At 35.6% G+C, this 20,757-nt stretch overlaps 2 protein-coding genes across 2 annotated transcripts in view; one reads left to right on the top strand and one right to left on the bottom strand.

The window, feature by feature from the left end:
* The window catches only part of LOC145694414 (phospholipase B1, membrane-associated-like), a 449,404-nt gene extending 433,433 nt beyond the window's left edge, over window positions 1-15,971 (bottom strand). Inside the window, exon 1 of the mRNA XM_081770617.1 lies at window positions 15,734-15,971. Coding sequence (XP_081626743.1) covers window positions 15,734-15,789 — 56 coding nt within the window. The 5' untranslated portion in view covers window positions 15,790-15,971. The remainder of the gene's footprint in view (window positions 1-15,733) is intronic.
* The window catches only part of LOC145694431 (phospholipase B1, membrane-associated-like), a 165,860-nt gene that overhangs the window by 112,564 nt on the left and 32,539 nt on the right, over window positions 1-20,757 (top strand). The gene's annotated exons all lie outside the window — the stretch shown is intronic.

Raw genomic sequence — 20,757 nt, 5'->3', positions numbered from 1 at the left:
TAGTTAGGCAATGTAATTTGATGAAATCCTTGTTGAACCACACTTTGGGGGGGGATGTGAGGGTGGCCGCCAGTGTCTTCATCAGCGTGTTCTGTTTTTCCACCCCATATATGAATATGGGGGGCACTTGTCTGGCTTTGATGGGTGGGGTAGATCTATGCTCTTCATCTTCTTCTTCCATGTCTACCTCAGTTGTGGAGGTTGATGGCCCTTCCTGGGGGGGAGCTGTCACTTGCTGGTCACCTGGGGTCAAGGCGGAGAAACGATTTTGGCACTCGGTCCTGAACTCCACCAGGGAGCTCACTGGACCCGTTGATGCCCTCTTCAATGATTTCCGGGGGGGTTGCCGGAATCCATCATCTGACGTGGTAGATTCTTCAGTGGGTCTGGGGGGGGGCGGCACTTCTGCTGAGTCTCCTAGTTCCGTCTGCGGTGAAGTTTCTTCCTCTCTCTGCTGTAGAGGGGGAAAATGTTGAGATGATTTGGTGTCAGGTGCGGGCTCCTGTATTGGGGTCATCAGGGGGGGTTCCTGTGGGGTTTTTGTTACTTTCTTGGCCTTGGTGATGGTTACGCGTCGTTTTCGCACTGTGCCCAGGGCGGTGAATTTGAGTCCCTGGAGCTGTTTTGTGACGGTGTTAAGATTGCTTGGGGGGGCTTTCCTGGGGCGGGGCACCTTGCTGGACGTTGTTCTGCCTTTTCGTGGTGCAGGGGTTAGCGTGTTCCCTTCATTCATGGCTTGTATCACTGACGTCAAAGTCTTACTTATGCACTAATGTTCAAGTGGCCCTTGAAAGGACCGCTGGGTCTTGCTAGCACGGTGATTTTATTCTGGGGGGGAATGCTCGTAAGTGCCGGGAGCGTTTGGGCGTGCTCCGGCCGGCCAATTTTTCTTTTTTGCCGATGTGGTCGAAAATATTTAGTTTTTTAATAGAGAAGCGAATCTAGTCTGTGCATATACAGATATGCCATTCAGTTTATATAGTTGGATAGTTTATTCAGGGAGGAAGCATACACTTCTGTCGTCGTTTGGGGATAACTGACGAGCGATGCACTGGTACTGTCACTTTTATATGGCTCTGAGAGCAACCGAGCTCTGTGATTGGCCGGTGAGGTTGCGTCTCTCCGACCAATCAGATTCGTTGCTTTCTTCGGGGACACACGCGGAAATCGAACAAAACTGTATTGCGAGTACGAATTGGCGGTTATTGTGGCTGTTGTTCGTTGTGCTAGCTACCCTACTCCTACTGCTAGCTAGAGCATGCACACTTAATTTAACGAAAACAGCCACTTACAGTTATCGTGCCGCGCTGAAACGTCACCAAAGAGATGATCGAATGTTGATGCACACGCAATATATGAGTGTTGGGCGAAATAAAGTTTATTTCCACATAAAATCACGTTTTTTCGAGGAGCGCGAAAAAAATAGCCTCGTCGCTCTCCTAAACATTAACTGCCTTCGTCCATCCAATTTATAGGGTCCTTTTGGGTGGCGGTGGCGCTGCTGCTCCGATGTCGTCTTCTGCTCCATGGGAGGGGCTAGAAGCCGTCGTCTGCATGTGATTATAGGTCCCTCTGGCGGGAGATCCTCTTGCTGAACCATGTGGTGTTGTTTGTAAATATTGAAGCGTGGAACTGCTTATTTACGACATCACATAGGATATTACAATATATATTTCTGCTCTACCCTGATTCTCTAATAAAAGTGAGAGTGTCAGAAACACACTACAACTTCCGGTTTCAATATTGACGTACGTGGAGAAAATATGATAAGAAGGGGAAGTTTCTTGGAATCGATTTAACGTTTTAAGAATGTGTACCATCTTTCCTTTAACCCTGTAGCTAAACCGAAAATAGTTTAAGTTAACCACTTCCGGTTTTAACATTGATCGTCAGAGACTAAGAACAGTAATAGAGAGCGAAAAACAGTTTTCTGTAATCAATGTGGATCTTCAAGAATATGTGCCATCTCCAATCTAACCTCTCTATTAAAACTGGAAGTGGCAGAAATCAATCATTTTTAGTTTTAACGGCGATTGTTATACGATAAAAACAAGAAGTGGTTTCTTGCATTCGACTAAGCATCGAAAGAATACATATCGTCTCCAAACTTAACTCTGGATTAAAAGCGAAAGTGACAGAAATCCAGTATCATTTCCGGTTTTAATACTAATCTACATAGAGTAAAGGACAAGAGATAGCACGAAAGTTTCCTTTGGAATCGATTTAGCTCTCTAAGAATAGGTACAATCTTCTCCCTTAAGTCCTATTTAAACCGGAAGTGGCAGAAATAAACCATTTTAATATTAATCTCCTTAGTAAAGCCGGATGTGCCAGAAAGCAGTCACTTCTGCTTCTAAGGTTGATCGTTATATAGTATAATTGATAACAGAAAGAGAGAAGTGACTTTCTTCAATCAATTAGACATTCCAAGCATATATTCCACCTCCACTTTAATCTGTCTATTAAAACCGGAAATGGTAGGAAATAAAACACTTCCGGTTTTAGCAGTAATCACTGTAGATAAAAAAAGAAACTGATAGAGAGAAGCAATTTTCTGTAATCAATTAGACGTACTAACAATTCATTCTATCTCCATTTTAATCGTCCTAATAACAGAGAAAGTGCTATAAATGTACTATCACTTCAGGTTTCAGTACTGGAAAATACCATTTCATACAAACCAAGTTTCTTCACGTAGCGAACACATGTCACTCCTACTTGTTTTCGAACTACATGATTACATTCATCAGAACTCGCTCATCTGTTAAAATCACGCTTCATTTACATTTGCTGCTTACATGTATTATTAGGCTTTCTAATACATCTAGATCAAGCGCATTTGAGAACATGTTGGACTATCCCACATTATAGGTTTCTGAGAGTAAGAAACGAGCAGGTATTACATAGTCTCCTAGTGCTGTCAGGTCAAATTTGAACGTGAATGACAATGTCCAGTACATTTGGGTAGTGAGACACTATAGATAGACATAGTGTGAAACTTTCGTGCAAATTAAATTCAAAAACAACGTAAGTCAAGGAGAAATCGAAAAATAATGCACAGTACGTTTTGTTGGCAAAATTTATACATCATCGTAATCATTGATAGGTAAATTCTGCCCTTATTAGGGAAGCAAATGGAGAAACTTCCATACATCACGGCTTCAGCTAATCTCTTCGTCTGCACTTAGGAATATTCTGTTTTATTATCATTTATTAACTGTAAACTCTTTCGCTCCTCCCTGTTTTTTCTGAACTTCACATATGAATTTTCATGTGATACAATTCCTTCTCAGCCAGTGTCCCAATCAGTTTCTCTTCCCCTTTCTAACTACATCTAGAATTATTATTTTCTTTTCTTTTCTTTTCTTCTCTTCTCTTTCTGTTACTTCTCATGCGTTTTCGGTTCGATCCAGTTAATTTTCTTCATTCACTTTGACATTCACATTGCAAAAGCTTCCAATCTTTCTTAATTACTTTTGCTTACTATCTATGTTTGTGCCTTATTGTAAACAATACTCCATAAGATATATTTTTTAGGTTACCTTTCTTGACTCTTTACTCAAAGACATATAGAAACGACTTTTCATTTTCCTAAATGCTTTCTTAACCTTCCTATCCTTCCTTTTATTTTTTGTTCTCCCTAATAACACTACTCAATTACTGAAAACTTTCTATTTTCTCCCTTTCTACTTCTATACCTTGGTATTTCATACTATCCTCCTTATGCCAATAACCATTACCTTTGTCTTTCTAACGTTTATTTAAACTTATTTTCGTATACATTACTAAACCTATAAACCTATACATACACAACGAAACTACATCATAGGCCTACCTTATGTATTTTTCAACTTTAGCATCAAGACACTTGATATATCCCAGTGTTGCACTTGCACTAGATATTTAATATATATATATATATATATATATATATATATATATATATATATATATATATATATATATATATATATATATACTTGTACCTTTCGGGTGGTACAGGGTGGACCATTTATCTTGATACGCTATTATAACTTTGAAACTAGTAGACAAGAAACGCTGTAATTTTGCATCATGCAAATATTGGTGGGAAGACATTGTTTAGCATACTTTGCAATACTACTAGATTTAAAGTGTTGCCAACCTAACATAAAGTTGTATTTTTTCAAATGACAGTACGTCAGTTTATAATATACTTCAAATCTACATGTAAACCGAAAATATACAATGCCACACTTGTCTTGAAGTGTTGCAAGCTATGGACACTATAGCATTACGTCAAGTAACAGGTAAAAGATTTTAAAACAAAAAGAACGAAAGGTACAAGTATAAACCTAGGCAATGATTCTTCTAGATATTACGTTCGTTAAAGCCCTTTTGTCACGAAGGCTTTTAAACGCATGAACTAGGTAATTTTGATGAAGGTACCAAAGAATCGTGGAACGGTATAGAAATATAGAGAACTCAAAACAAACTTACAAGTAAGTCAACGATTAAGAATAGAATAGAAGAAATGGCAGAGGACGGTGCAATTGAAAGCGGTAGTAGACAAGAATATTGCATCTCATCTACTTCATTCAGTACACAGTGAAAAATTTATGATTTCAGTACAAGAAAAGACGGTATGAGTCAGAAGGATTAACCAAAGAAGTGAACGTAAAACACGGGATTAGTTTTTGGTATATAGGTAAGATTAATTCTTTTGTATTCAAAATGTGAATGGGAAGAAAATAGCAGTCATAGCAATAACAGAAGTTTGTGAAGAGGAGGAAGAAAAGCATTGGTGAAGACCGTTGAATTAAGAGTAATTAGAATATTAATCAGATACCGAACATTGTGCTGTACAGAGCAGACACATGGAGATTATGAAAAGGAGACAAAAAAAAAAGTAGATTGGTTGATGGACTTGCTCTTTCAACGCTGAGGCTACATTAGACGTGGGTCTCGAATTCGGATCTCTACACCGACGGAAATGACGTTAAACTTTAGCAAAGAGGGAGATCATAAAAAAAAAGTACTAGAATTTTTCTCATATATTTTGTGAGCAGTGAGGGCGTAGCTGTGTGAAATGAAAAATCAATGAAACCATAGTGATTAAGAGAGAAGAAAAGAGTACAATTAAAAAACAAATAAAAATAACACATGTCAAGTCATCGATGTGAAGAAATTGTATTCTGAGGGGCGAGACAGATGTGGTGAACGGAAGGAAAGTAAGTCTACAATATGCCATATATAGAGTGAAATTGAAGCAGATAATTCGTATAGTGCGAAGAACTTAACTAAGAACAGTAGCGCATTTCAGATAATTACTGTATTGTTATATATAAAAATTGCACACCACAATGTTACGCACACTACGACGTCCCTCAGCGACCACACTATCCGGGGAAAGAGAAGGAAAAAAGTGGCCTAGTACCTATATGTTAGGTACCATCCCGGCATTTGCCTGGTATGAACGAGGAAAACCTAAAAAAACACTAATTCAGGATTGGTGGCCTGGAAAAGCTTTTTACACATTTTCGACCGAGTGCCATCACCGGGTAGAATAAGGAAAAGCATTTGTGCGTGCGTGTGTGTATTTGTGTTGTTTCATCTTATTGCCTTATTTCCGTTTGATAGGACCTAATAATGATTTTGAGTTTGAGTGTTCTGCGTACTGCAAACTGAGATTATGAAGAACGGTACCTACAAATAAGGAGGGCTGCTAACCACAGTCGGAGCTTGAAACCTGGTGCACAGACCATGATATATAAGACTAACCCTCAAATTACAGGTCGTTTCCCACCACACTGTCCCGCCTTCAAAAGAATACTGGCTCATAGGACCACTTCACTGACTTCGGCTACCTAAGAAAAAAGTGTGTGAGATAGAATGTTTAGTGCGAATTATTCGAGTCTTTTGTTTTCTGTAGACAGTTTCCGCTTTTTCTTCTTTTTTCTTTCCTCTTTCTTTCTTTCTTTTTCTTCCTCTTGTTCTTCATCTTGTTTTCGTTCTAAAGTTTTCGAGTTATCTTACGTGACCACTCAATTTCCGAACCTTGTCACGTAATTCTCAGTTCGACAAATATATATAGAGATAAAAAAAAAAAAAACTTGCTAAAAAATTAGAGTCGATTAAGGAAATTATGTCTCAGTGTTTCTTTTCTTTCCCCTTTTTGTTAGTATTTGTTTGAAGAAGTTTCGTAAAGGATACATAATCTTTTTCAATGCCAAATTATTATCATTATTATTATTATTATTATTATTATTATTATTATTATTATTATTATTATTATTATTATTATTATTATTATTATTATTATTATTATTATTTAGCAAATTTCGCAGAAAAAAGGGTGTTCTCTTAATTCGACTCTTAAACGATAGGGCCTATTAGGGATGTGTTTATGCATAATTTGAATAAAGGTACAACGATTTTCATTATTCTTCTCGTGTTTGAAAAGTATCATTCACATATGGCCCCATATAAATTTCATCAGCACGTGATGATATCCTTCGGAGGTAAATCGTGAAAACTTCTCAACGGCTAATAGTGTTCAAACTGTGTGTGTGTATGTTGATGCATAATTTCCTACGGGATAGACAAGGGTTCGAAATCCTGTGGGCAATGAGGGGAAACTCCACCACTTAATATATTTAGAACATCCTCCTCACTAATAGAGTACTGGGGTTGACTAATAATGATGCTGTTGTCAAAACAGTAGCGTCATTTCAGATTTGGCTTGGGAAGGGGGGGCAAGACCCCTTTATCTAACTAAAATTTCGCGTTTTTCACTGACTTACTACTATTCTATTGATAAAAATCTATATAAATCTCAAACTCAGGGGGGAAAATGCCTCTCCCTGCCCCTCTAAATGACGCCCCTGTGTCAAAAGCTTGCGAATTAATTACAGTAATTCATATATAAGACTAATTAACATATATTTCACTTGTAAGTCGAATTAATGGATTAACTAGTGGCTAACTGTATCCCTAATCTTACATAGTTTGATAATTATGGATGTTTAAGTATGTTAAGTCTAATTTTAGTGCGAAAAGCTTTTATTTATTTTTTTTTTTTTAATTTCTGTCTCCCCTTTCGTATGTTATTATTTCACACCATCTGGCATGGACCGATATATATAGACATATTTAATACAGTATGTTTCATAGACCGATCGATTTTATGGGAAGTCAATACCCTTATCTTTAGTTTTTAAGTTCCCATCTAAACTGCTGTGATAACGAAAGAAAATGGAAAATAAAACTGTAAGTTGACAAGATCATTGGCGCCCAAAGGTGAGGGCAGGGTGGGGCCTGAGATCCCCTCTGACTCACGAAAATATATTATATTTCTTAATACAAATAAAAGGTACCAAACGTAATATAGCAACCTGGGATTTGAACCCCCCCCCCAGAAAATTTTCTTCGGGCGCCCACGGACAAGAGAGAAAACTACCTCCATCTGAGTAGGCGTGAACTTCAATAGAAGGACTTTTGCCGCTTGCAACCTTTTTCTTCAACTTGCCCAATATAATGTGAACAGAGTTACCATTTCAAGAAACTTATTACTCGTTTAGTAAAGTTTCAAAGAATCTTTCTTTAAAAAAAATAATCGATTTATATTTGCATTTCAATTTTTCATATAATTTATATTTACGCCTGAATGTTTGATTTTGCAATACGTTATAATATGTTGAAATATCTTAAAGAATAAAATTGTTTCATAAATGAAAGTAACATTATAATAAACATAACAGACAGTTATTTGCTCTGATAGTGAACATTCTGAAAAGATGGAAATTAGAGTATGTGAGATACGTTTTTTCTATTAAAGTGAGTATGTGATAAACCATTCAGTGCTTATAAGTTACAAACGATTGAGGATAGAAAGATGGAATAAAATGTTAAATAGAGAAATGTCGTAAGGTGGATTGACTGGAGAGCACTGTTTTTCCCACAGGACTCCTTATCATGGGCACTGAGGGTGGGGGTCACTCGAGAATTTTAAGTGGGAAGATGTGTTATTTGATATATCATTAAAAAAAAAAAGTTTTCTGCAATGGAAACAACTTTTGTAGGGAGGGTCGTTTCCGAAATGACCATCATTTAAATGTGAGTTCTTGCATAGTCAGATAAAACGTCCAACAAAACGGCTACAGATAAAAAAGATGAAACAAAAAGTGAGATAAGAAAACCTCACAGGGTACATTGAATAGAAAGTAATACTGTTGTTCCTACAGACCCCCTTTCATGAGACACGTATTCGAAAAAGGTTTATACGACCGTAGAAAAACTCACAATTAAATCATGGCCATTTTAGAAACAGTGTACCCACAGAAAAAGTTTTTCCTAGAAGTTTTTTTCATGATCTTTTATGATATATCAAATAACATACTCTCCTATTTAAAATTTTCAAGTGACTCCCCCAGTGCCTCCCAATAGGGGACAATCTGGGATAAGCACTACTGTGCATTAAATGCGCCATATGACATTTCCCTATCTCACTTTTTGTTTCATCTTTCTATCCTTAGCCGTTTATAATTTACAACACTAAACGTTTCATCTGATATACGGTACTTTGTAATATATACAACATATGAAACGTGAACAAGGATCTAGTTTTTGTGTGTATATTTGTGTTTGTAATTGATTAACATGTTTAAAATGTTGAGTATATTGGTTTGTGGTAAGCAGCAGTGGGTACGCAAAGGAAGTACTCCGAGTTTTAGCCCCTCCTTGATCAACATATTATGAAAAATATATATATTTATGTTATATACCCAAAAATACTGAAGCCATGAAGTTCAGAAACTTCTCTTTGATGAAATTCTGTGTACGCTACTGATGAAAAGTATTACATGTATGGGTTTCCTCCAAGTTTTGTCTTCCCTTCGATCACACTTTTGCAGCACTAATTATTTATTCATCAGCCCATTTCATGTACTACATGACCGGAAATTCTTATATATATATATATATATATATATATATATATATATATATATATATATATATATATATATATATATATATATATATATATATATATATATAGAATAACCAGCATATCTGTGGAACGTAAAACTTAAAAATTTCATTTCATTTCATTTCCATACTTGACAACATTGGCGTCAGCAACTCACAAACTTTGGGGGGGGGGGGAGATTTCTGGGGGTCCTATCCCGGAAAATTATTTTTAAAAAAAGTCTTCATACTTTGGATGTTAAAGAATTTTTGACTTAAACAGAAACTTAAAATTTTTTGTATTTTATTTTTATTTTTGATAGTCTTTTTTTTTTTTTTTAATATGCTGCTAAACACACGCACACACCTTACAGTTTGTTTGTTTATTCAAACAGTAAAATTCAACCTTGTTTTACAATTTTAATTAAATTGAAAATGATACCAAGTGTATGTCAACAACAAAATAATGATAAAACATAATGTGAAGTGAATACTCAGGACTAATAAAGATTTTAAAACAGGTTTTAGCCCACAAGCTTACAACTAATGTAAATGAGGCTCAACAATGTATAATTAAAAACTTAGTTGAAAATTATGTTTCTTTTGGTAAATAAACTCGCTTTGCTGCTCGCTATCTAAAGGAAAACAATTTGTAACGTTACAGTTTACTCCACCTGCACCTTCATAGGGACAAAAACTGACTGCCATTTTTTCACAATTGGAGACAAACTTTGCTGCTACTTTTTTAATATACATTTTGTCTAATATTGTTTTGTGGACAAGGATGTTATAAAATAGAGGATCTGCCCATGCGTATCTTCATCATATGAACTCAATGAAGCCAGAAAACAACCGAGTATCAGCTGAGCCGGAGCGTCTGATTGGCTACTCTCGCCGTGATTGTTGGCTCGAAACATTGCGATCTTAATGGCGCGGAGTGGGCAGAGTAGGTGTCGCGAAGCTGTGACGTATGGCTTCACGATTTTGTTGTATAGGCAGATCCTCTATTTTATAACATCCTTGTTTGTGGACGTAGCAAACTGCTACATGGTTGAGCCTCTTTTGGGTTATAGTTGACATAAAATATATCTTGAGTTTCCGCAGAGCAGAAATATTGAAAAAAAAAAAAAGTGTTACAAATATTGAGTGTGAGACACGTCCTCGGTGTCCCCAGTGCGATTGACGCCCTAGTTGGCAATAGTGGAAGTAATATCTATTGTTCTTTACTTCCTTCACTATGTTAAGAGTTGAAGAAACAAGCCTCCCCTCAACGATACATGCACAAAGGTAGATTTTTAAATTGTAAACCTAAAACTTAACAAGTTTGATTTACACCCTGTCCGTGTGTCGCTCCGTCCGGGAGACAAAAATCTCCAGAGCTACAGATGGATCACTGACAAATTTGACAAAATCCTAGGGGGTCAAAAGTTACGAAGTAAATTTGTTATTGAAGTTCGGAAGTCCAAATCGAAAGTTATAAAAACTAATCATTTCCGGTTTCTACGTAGAACACTGTAGAGCACAAATTGTAATAAAGAGCAAGAAACGGTTTTCTGCAATAAATCCAGCTTAACAAGAATACATTACACTTCCATCTCTAACTCTCTATCAAATCCAAAAGTGCAAGAAATCCACTGACACTTTCGGTTTTAACATTGATCTACAGAGCAAAATCGATAAGTGACATCAAGAAGCAGTTTTTTAAAAATCGATTTGCTGTTACAAGAACTGTGCCTTTTTCTCTTTTAACTCTTTAGTCAAAAGCCAGATGGGCATAAATCAACAACTTCCGGTTGATCCGCATAAAATAAAAACCGTAATAGACAACGAGAAGCGATTTTCTGTAATCAATCAAGTATCCCAAGAATATATTCCATCTCCAATCTGATTTCTCTATTAAAACCTAGAGCGGCAGAAAATCGACCATTTCCGGTTTTAATGGCGGAACTGTTCACTGTAGATTATATATGGTAATAGATAGAGAAAAGCAGTTTTTTGTAGTGGATTAAGTGTTCCCAGAGTACGTTTAATTTCTGTTCTTAACTCTGTACTAAAAGCAGAAGAGGTTGAAATCCACTGCAACTTCTGATTTCAATAAGGCTCTACATAAGGGCAAAAAACAATGAAAGGTAGAGAGACGCTGTTTTGAGAATCGATTTAGCGTTCTAGGAGTAGATACCTCTTCTCTCTGAACACCTTACTCAAACCAAAAGTGTCAGAAATCATCCACTTCCGGTTTAAAGTTGTTAGCTATAGAATAAAAACCGTAATACGTAGCGAGAAATGGCTTTACGGTTGGGATCAAGAAATACATTTCTTGGTTTTCGGCTGTGTTAGCCCGTCTTGTGTGAGGGGTAACGTTCTTCGGCAATACATTAACGAAGAGAATTCGAGAGAAAGAAAGGAATGGTGAAGGAAGTTTGCGGCCTGGGACAATTGTGTTACGTTCTATCCCAGTATGGACCTGAAACGAATGAGGAAAACTGAGAATGACTAGCCTGAATAAGCTATTTACGCTTTTCGATCCATTGTCCCTACCGGGAACCGAACGTGGAATCATTCGCTCCAAAGGCAAGACTATTAGAGACTACGCTACTCGTGCCCATGAGAATCGACTTTTTGTAATCAATTAAGCAATCCAATAATATATTCAATTCCAGTCTAATTTCTGTACTAAAACCAGAAGTAGCAGAAGTAAACCAGTTTCCGTTTTAATATTGACCCTTTTAGAGTAAAAATGGTAACAGACATTGGCGCAAATTCCGGGGGGATAAGGGGGACATGTCCCCTCCAATCTTGAAACTGGGGCGACTGCACCGCAATAATCCTATTTGAAATACGTTTTTTGGCGAGAAATATGATGATTTGTGTCCGCGATTGCCACAAAGGAGAATGAGTTGAAATTGGATGTCCCCCCAGAATAAGCCTCAAATCTGAACGCCTCCCAATGTTGAAGACAACTCTGCTTCTCCACAGAATTGTTTGTCAACTTCATAAATATTTTGAACATTGGTAAAAAATGAAAGAAAAAATTATGGGAACGGTCTTACCCTTCACCCCCAATGTTGAAGACAGATTTGTGCTGCTGGTAACAGATAGCGAAATTCAGTTTTCTGCAATCAGTTAAACTTTCGAAATATATATTCCATCTCCACTCTAATCTCTCTACTATACCGGAAGTAGTATAAATAACTACCACTTCAGGTTTCGACAATAATTAAAGAAATAGCACACCATATGACCAAACTCCTTTATGTAGTGTACACGTGGCACTGCTTATTGTTTTTTCTTTCTTTCTTTTTTTCTTTTTTCTTTTTTTTCTTTTTTTTTTTACAAATAAAAGTATTAACCAAGTTCAGAGAAAGTTCCATAAAGAAGAAAATATTTTAAAAATTACTAAAATTCAGAAAACAAGAAAAAAGCGCTAAAAAACAGAAAACAGTTCACCCGTTCTAGTAAGGTAAGCACTTACCTAATTGAATTTAATATAAAGCAATGACTTTGAAAACTTATCTGTATTTTATTGAATATACCTATATAAAATTTATTTTTTAAAAAATATTGAAGTGTGCCAAGCCAGACAAATTAATGCCTCAGAAATTAGTATTGAAACTATAATTTTATACTAGGCTTTAATAGGTAGTTTGGCATGAGACAAACCTTTTTTTTTAATAGATAATAGTAATAAAATTTTAATCAATCTTATACAGGTGGATACACCATAATATAGGTATTTAAGTAGTTTTTTTTTTAAAACAAATTCATTGTCTTATAATAAATTCTTAAATTCTGTAACCTTGAAAGTTTTCTCGTTTTAAAGCCAATCTGCCTTCAAAGTGTATTCTTTCAAACCACTACACAAAAACGTTAGAATTTCGGAATAAAATAAAAGAGCTAGTCGATGGAATCCCATAGGTATATATATACGCTTAGGCAGGGTGCGAATTACCGGGGGGGATGAGGGGGATTTTCCCCCTCAATCACATTTTGTTCCCCCCCCAAAGAAGTCAGCTGAAGTATGCCCACCGGAGATGCTCGCTTTCCCCCTCAAACTATGCTTAGTATAACTCCAAATTTCACTGATTTTTGTTATTTCTTGTAAATTTAATTTTCTAGCTGTATTTCGAAATGATCGATGTAAACTGTTCAGTTTTGGTCATTTCTACTTACCACCTAATTACCCACTATTTTCAACGTTGTTTAGTAGAACTATATTATTATGACTACGGTTGTTACTTGCAACTGTACCTTCGGATCCTTCAGTTCGTCATCGTTTGTGAATTTGAATGTACTAATTGCGTATAACAAAGCCACATATAGATTTATAAATGTTCTTAGCGGTTGGCCAAGAAGAAGTAAACAAATAGCTTCCTCTACCATACTTGGCGAAGTTCGGATATGTCATATTCATCCTCTATATTTGTATCGATTATCATCTTATTTTAATTTTTGTTATAACATGTTATTTCATTTTCCAGTGTACTCTTTGTTAGCACATGGTCTTCATTCCCTAGTAGGTTGTATGTATGCAACTCAAAAGTTGCATTTAATTTGTGATAATTAGCATAGTAATCACTGCTTTTACAGTTTACGGAAATGAACTTTTGAAACTGTACTCAAAATCTGAGATATAGGTATTCTCTCATAAGTATATGTTAACGTACACGCTGGGGGATACGCTGCTAGTGAGCAGACATGTTAATGAAGGTGATTTTTAGGTGAATAAGCGAATAATTCAAGATTTGTTTCAGCATTTGTTAATACGACTGGTTCTCCGTGTCATTGTCCGTGTCTGTATAAGCATTTCAACTGGAGCGGGTTTCTTTAAAAGTTAACCCTTCATTTTCCCATCTTTTCGCTATACAGTTTGCTGTCCACGCAATTAATGTTGTCTGAAAAACTTCAGTGTAATGTTTTACTTTATTTAAATAACGTAGCCCATAGTGAATCAACTCATCTTCAACCTAACAGTAAAGTAATTTTTAAGTGTTGACTTTCCGTGCCCATCACGGAATCGATATTTGGAGAAAAAAAAGTCGTGATGAGCACAGCTTTAGCGTGAAGTAGAAGCACAAGCTCGAAATTTGAATTGAGAGATTTTAAATATTTGGCCTTCGATTTGACCTTGATGTGAGAAATCGGGATCAGCAACAATCGGGACCATCCAAAAAAAAAAATATATCCGGTTTAACTGATAATTTTAGTGGTTTTCACAAGACTGAAGTAGGTTTCTTTTCGCAATCTGTATGTTTTAATGCAAAGTGGAAGCTTTCAATATGAGTGGAAAAATTAACATATGCTTGTGATCATGGCTATCGCTGGAGCCGAATTATTAACTAAATAAACCTTAGAGAGCTACGGGGACAAGAGTGAGTACAACATTAAAACACGTTCAGAAAGGTTTAGTGGGGTGTGGGTATGTCACACAATATATGTGTGCATAGTTATTGTCGGTAGATTTATTAAATTAATAAATCTCTTATTTATTACACATGCCACACACACACACACACACACACACATATATATATATATATATATATATATATATATATATATATATATATATATATATATATATATATATATATATATATATATATATATATATGGGGGTAAGGCATTTATTGTCTCATTTTGAAATTTGAACCTTCAGACTATGTCCTTTGGCCTAATTTTATTCCCCCCAATATAGGTTATCTAATTCGCACACTGCGCTTAGGTGTTTCAATAAAAAAAAAAAAAAAGTATAACTAAAGAAATGAATAAATAAAATTATAAAATATAGTAATATATAGATACGGAATACTCTACTCTGAATATCCTTAAGAAAATATGTAATGTTTCTTTTAAGCGGTCGGATTTTCCGATACAATAAATTCTTATTGTAATCCACACTCTATGTATTTCATAAAATCGATATTTCTTTTGTTTCTAGTGAACTGAACAAGTATAATATTCTCTTTTAAATCATTTCAAAACATAGTACTGGAAGCGAACTAATTGATATTCACGTGAAATAAATTAGTAGCTATTAAAGAATACATTTTTCAATATCTGTAATTAAAATTGCATAAATTCCGACATTTTGCTACTCTAATTCATTATAATAAGCTTAAGCAAATTTCTCTATAGTATTATTGTTACTAAACTGTCATATTTAGATTCGCACATAGTCTATTGCAATTGTTTACCTTCGAGTGAGCACTGGTATGGAGCAAGGTCTTCAGGAAACAATACTACATTCAAGATTTTTGGCGTGTTTGTATGTGTCCAGTGTTATTTTCAGGCATACTCCCTCCCTCTCCCCTCCCCTGGAGTTGATCAAATATCTCCACCCGGGATTAAGGTAAATTGTGTGTGTAAGTAGATCCTTTAATAAATAATGTTCCAATACATCCCCCTACGTTTTAATTTAAGCCTTCGCCTCCTCCTCGCGAACGTTAAAAGAAGAAAGACTGCACGTGTTATACTCCGTACATGAAATACAAAGTTTGTCTCTCATGTGGAGAGTATTCTGAGTGTTGCGAGGAACGTACTTGAATATCAGATTTAAATAAAAATTTCCTTGAGTTTACGAATTAGTTTAGAGTTGCAGAGCTACTGAACTCTCAAAGGAACAAGACGGACAGTGCGAAACTTACAAATTTGGACTCCTAGATGGAATATGCAAACTGGTATCATAGTATTCAAAGCCTGCGATAGAGGTAAATAAAAAAAAAAAAAAAAGAAACTTAAGCGTACTAAAATCAGAGGTGGAGATGTGATTAAAATTGTGTATACTTACCTGGAACTGGAAAGATATTTAATTTTTCTAAAGGTTGAATAACGATTTTTGTGCATACTTGATCATATTTAAACACCAACACATGATTTATACACTTCCACACTTCACACACGCACATCACAGGTACAGTTAAAGTTCAATATGTTAGCTCTACAGTAGCAATTCGTTCTTTATGTCCACCAAAAATTCAATATTTTATATTAATTTTATACTTTGTATTATTACTATTTAAAAAGAGAAAAGAAAGTATATGTCACTCTACTAACCGGAGCACTGAACATTAACCCATTTACTCAAAACAAGTCACACTAAGGAATTTTCTTGTGACAATTAGAACATTTTTTTTCCGTCGTTATAATGGTGGTTCTTAATCTTTTAACAGAGAAAAAAAAAGTCTACTTTACTAAGTAAACTGTAATAAATTACAATCCTCAAATAAGGTCATGCAAAACAACGAAAAGTAAACCCCGTTATAATTTGCACCTTCTGTAGTTGCTGTTACTCTTGATGTGTTCTATTTTATTGTAGATATTTTCAATATTTTAGGAATGCTGTTTGTTGATTATGAAAAGGAGCTTACTTGTTAATGCACTTGCTCTTATCTTATGTTTACTAGTGAAACGTTTCCTTCAAGTATTTTTAAGTTCTTGGTTGAAAACAAGTTATCTGTATTCAGAATTCTTGGAGAACTTAATGATATAACAATTACTCGAAGCCAGTTCCGCCATAATATGTAGTTCCTTGCATAGCAAAAGGTCATCTTATCTAAAACTAAAATTACGAGTTTTGCATTTCCTAAGATTGTTTCGAATTGTGGGATGGATCAATGAACTGATTTTCTTATGACAAAAAGAAAGAAAAAAAAAAGTGAATTGTTTAAGTTTATCGATGAGATCATTAAGATGAAGTAAATCATTACACTTCAAGATTTTTATTAATTTGCCACACACAGTGCAGCAATTTGAAATCGAGACTGGAGCTCTAAAAAGAAAGTGAGTGAACATAGAACGTTTCTTACCTTGGATCGTTCAAAGTACGACTTTTCTGCATCATCCATACATCGTTGCTTCCTGGCTATCAATGCATAGAAGGATTGCTGAAAGTCGTTTTGAGGAATGCTGTTGAAAAACCTTATCGGGGTCTTTTTGACGATCCTTACATAATCAAAGTCCGAACTTTTGAGTGTAGATTTTAGTTTAGTAAATATAAAATAATCACACGGGGTCAGATCTGGTGAATAGGAAGGGTGGGACAACTTCCCCTCTTGGGACAAAAAAAAGTTTTGCATAATCACTGCCTTGTGACTTGGGGCATTATCATGGAGCAAACGCCACTAAACATCACCTGATACTTGGACCTCACACGTGTGATACATTGTAGCAACTGCTTCAATACCTCAAAGTAAGATGAAGCATTAACTGTCTCTGAAAGTTAGGAGACTTCCACCCTGCACTCTGATGTTTTGTCGATGGATTACATTGAATAACCCATGTCTCATCCCTAGTAATGATATTCAGGAGGAAGTTAGGGTCCCTATTGAAGGTAGCAATCAGTTTTTTTTTTTTTCAGTGATGAACCCTATCCAGTCATTTATTAAGGAATGAAACGGGCACAGACCTTCCTCTTGTTGAGATCGTGGATTATTATTTGCCGTACAGTTTCTTTATTCACGTGCAACACCTCAGTAAGGATTGCAATATCGCATTTCGATCTTCCGTGATCGGTGTTCTCACTTTCTACACCAATTCCTGTGTTATCACTGTTTTTCTTTCACACAGATGTTTGTCGTCTTCAATTGACTCCCATTCCTCCTTGAAACGCCTGTACCATGAAAACACACGTGTATGAAATAAATAAGTGGCCCAATACATTTGTTACAACATTTGATTAGTTTCTGTGGCACTCTTCCCCTGGCGCATAAGAAACTTCATGTTCACTTTTTGTTCCATGTTGACCTCACGACATAGCATAGCAGCACCTGTCTACACTCATCACGCGCACACACGTAATTGTAAGCCAAGATCAATGCAGTTGGTGTCAGTTACTCAACAAACATTCCTCTTTTATTTGCTCCAAATCTAATTTGGGCAGCTTCGTCGCATCTTCAGAAACAAAAACAGTCTCGATTTAAAATTGCCGCACTATGTATAGTACTTCTCTAGTCTGGTAGCAAACTCAAGTTGATGACGTACAAGAGTATTGCCAAAAATATCTTGTCTGACGCTGAAATATCGCGATACTGATAATAAGCCGTTTGTGGCATATAGTGCCAGCTATGAAAGAAATAACGTATCAGTTTCAACTGCCTAACAGCTTCAGTTAGTTAGAGGCAGTCATTTTAATCAATCACTGTGCGTTGACCTCTGGCATAGTGCATCGCGTGATCTATCATACGCGATCTATGGATCTCATCCAATCTTGGTCAATATTAGCATGGATTTATGAATGCTCATAAATATGCACATTAACCGTATCGGCCGCTAAAATTAGTACAATACACATTGGGCTGTGGAGAACTTTGTATTTGAACCAATTTTACACGAATCACGAGGGGACACCTCTCAATGTACCTTGATAGACTTGCTTAATACCAGCGTGAAATAATTTCCTTTGGAGACCTTTAGCTGCCAAGTTAGCTCGAGTTTAGATTTTCACTCAAATGTTCATAAAATAATGACCAATTGTTATTTAGAACAAAAATTAAAAGAAAATCAGCACAATAAACAATTTGCTAAGTATTAGTTTGAGGTTAAACACCAATGTACTAAACATTAAATAAATTTCAATATGTACTCGTGATAAATATTTGATAAAATTAACGAATGATGAATTCTTTCAACAATCAGTAAACTCATTAAATAGTGAGAAATCGATTTTCATTCCATATTCTTAACGTTTGTTCAAAGGTTTGTAAGCATTGTGCTAACACATTTATGACTAGCAGTTAAACAAAGTATCTACATGCACAGAACACTCATTTTTAAATGTTACCTACTGAGAGAATACTGACAAAAGAGCCCACGTAATTGCTTAGTAGAGAAGAACGTTTATATGCTTTCTATGATAACTAGAACGAACCAAATCATTTGGCGTGATTTTTAAAACATAAAAACATCTTCCGTTTCAAATTCAACTTTAGTCGGATATGGTAGTTAATGAACTTCAATCCAAATCCAATCAAGGTCGGATATGGGTGTTATTATTTTATCCAGATTTCTCAAAAGCAACAAAAGTATATCCGTTCATAGTTCGTTTTAACTACCTATCGTAGATTAACTATTCTCTTAAGTAGATGACAATCTAGTCTCAAAAAGTTACATTGGATTGCTTGGAAATTTCAAAAGTAAGTCACAAACTTAGTCGATAATTCAGCTAACAGAAAAATAACACAAACGAAACATTCTTTTACCTTCAAAACTGTGTTTTTGTTTTCTATATCTAACATGTAGCAGAAGTCAATGGTAGTTTGAGAAAATTAATAGGAAACATGCACTTCATATTCTTTTAAATACCATATTCGAGGCATCAGTGCACTGTTAAGTGCATCCTTACAAGTAGTACATACGTCACTAAATACAATCAGCTACTTAACACTGTATTTTTTTTACATAAATAAATGGTTTGTTTCAGCAGAATAAAAAAGTATCATTTATGATATCAGGTAGCCTGAAAGGTAGTGAGACTTCTGTGCATGAGATGATATTAGTGTCTGAAATCACACTGTATATATGTCGCAGCACGTCAGGCATAACTTCATCCGACAGCTGATAGTTGAAGCTAATATACAGTATGTGCAAAAAGTAGATATTGGAATTTTTGTGATATAACATAAGGTATTGCGACGTAAAGATGAGTGAACTCTCAACAAAACTGCGCTATATTTTACACTTTTATTTCGATAAAGACGCAAATGGTGCGTAGGCTTGCGAAGAAATTTGTACTATTTATGGGTAAAATATGTTCTCAAAGGCAATTGCCAAGAGACTACTAAGCCTCTCTCATTCTGGAAATGTTGATCTTCAGAATGCTCCTCGCAATGGGTGAACTATCACACCAAAAGTCGTGCAAAACTGGCATGTAAGTCTAAATAATCATGATATCTCCAATTATCTAAATTTTAATCACTAAACAATATTAAAACATTTGGACAAAGCCGGCTACGGAAAGAAGCTCAACGTTTGATTGCCATATGATCTCGATGGAATTTCCATCAGCGAATCTGATGAAAAGTGGATAACCTATGGCAACAATGTGCGAAAAAGAAGTTGAAGCGAAGAGAGACTGTAGCAGAGCTCACACTGACGCTCAGAAAGATTATAATGCTGTGTTTTTGGTGGATCATGAGCTGCTGCTGCTGGGCAGAGCGATGAACTCGGACCTGTACTGAACACAATTAGCGCGAGTGCACCTAACAATTCAAACAAAATGGCCTAAATTGGTCAACAGAAAGGGTGTCGTATACCACGCTGACAACGCCAGACCACCACACACATCTTTAACCAGCAGTTAGAAATTGAGAAAACTTGGCTGAGAGGTTCTAATGCATACACCGTATAGACCGGATCTGAAAACGTTAAATTATAATTCATTTCGGTCTTTGTATGTACAACTCCCTAAATTGTGTTAAGATAGTTTCAAAACAGGTTTGTGAAAATCAAGTGCCACAATTTTCTTTAAATCAAAAGCAACAGTAGTTCTATAGCGACAAGATTAAGGTTGTTATGGGAAAATAGCAAAAGGTCATAAAAAAATAACATAATGTGGTTTCATAATGTTATTCACAAAACATAACAAATTTATTCTCAATTCTGACCTCCAAACGCTCAATACTTTACAGATAACTTCATGTTATTGGCAAGGAACCAAATATATAGTCTACAAATTTTACCGAAATTAAACTTCAATTTTCTCGAATACTACGCATGAGAGATTATCTCTAAGGATCTCATTCTGTTCAACCCTTAATCTGATCCATCGATTGAAGAATGTTTCATATACGGAGAAAATTAAATAAAAATGAAAAT

This window comes from Thermobia domestica, chromosome 1, assembly GCF_964235325.1.
Source record: "Thermobia domestica chromosome 1, izTheDome1.hap1.1, whole genome shotgun sequence".
In the NCBI taxonomy this organism is placed as follows: Eukaryota; Metazoa; Arthropoda; class Insecta; order Zygentoma; family Lepismatidae; genus Thermobia; species Thermobia domestica.
Note: the sequence above shows the minus strand (reverse complement) of the source record. Positions and strands in the feature narration are given on the sequence as shown.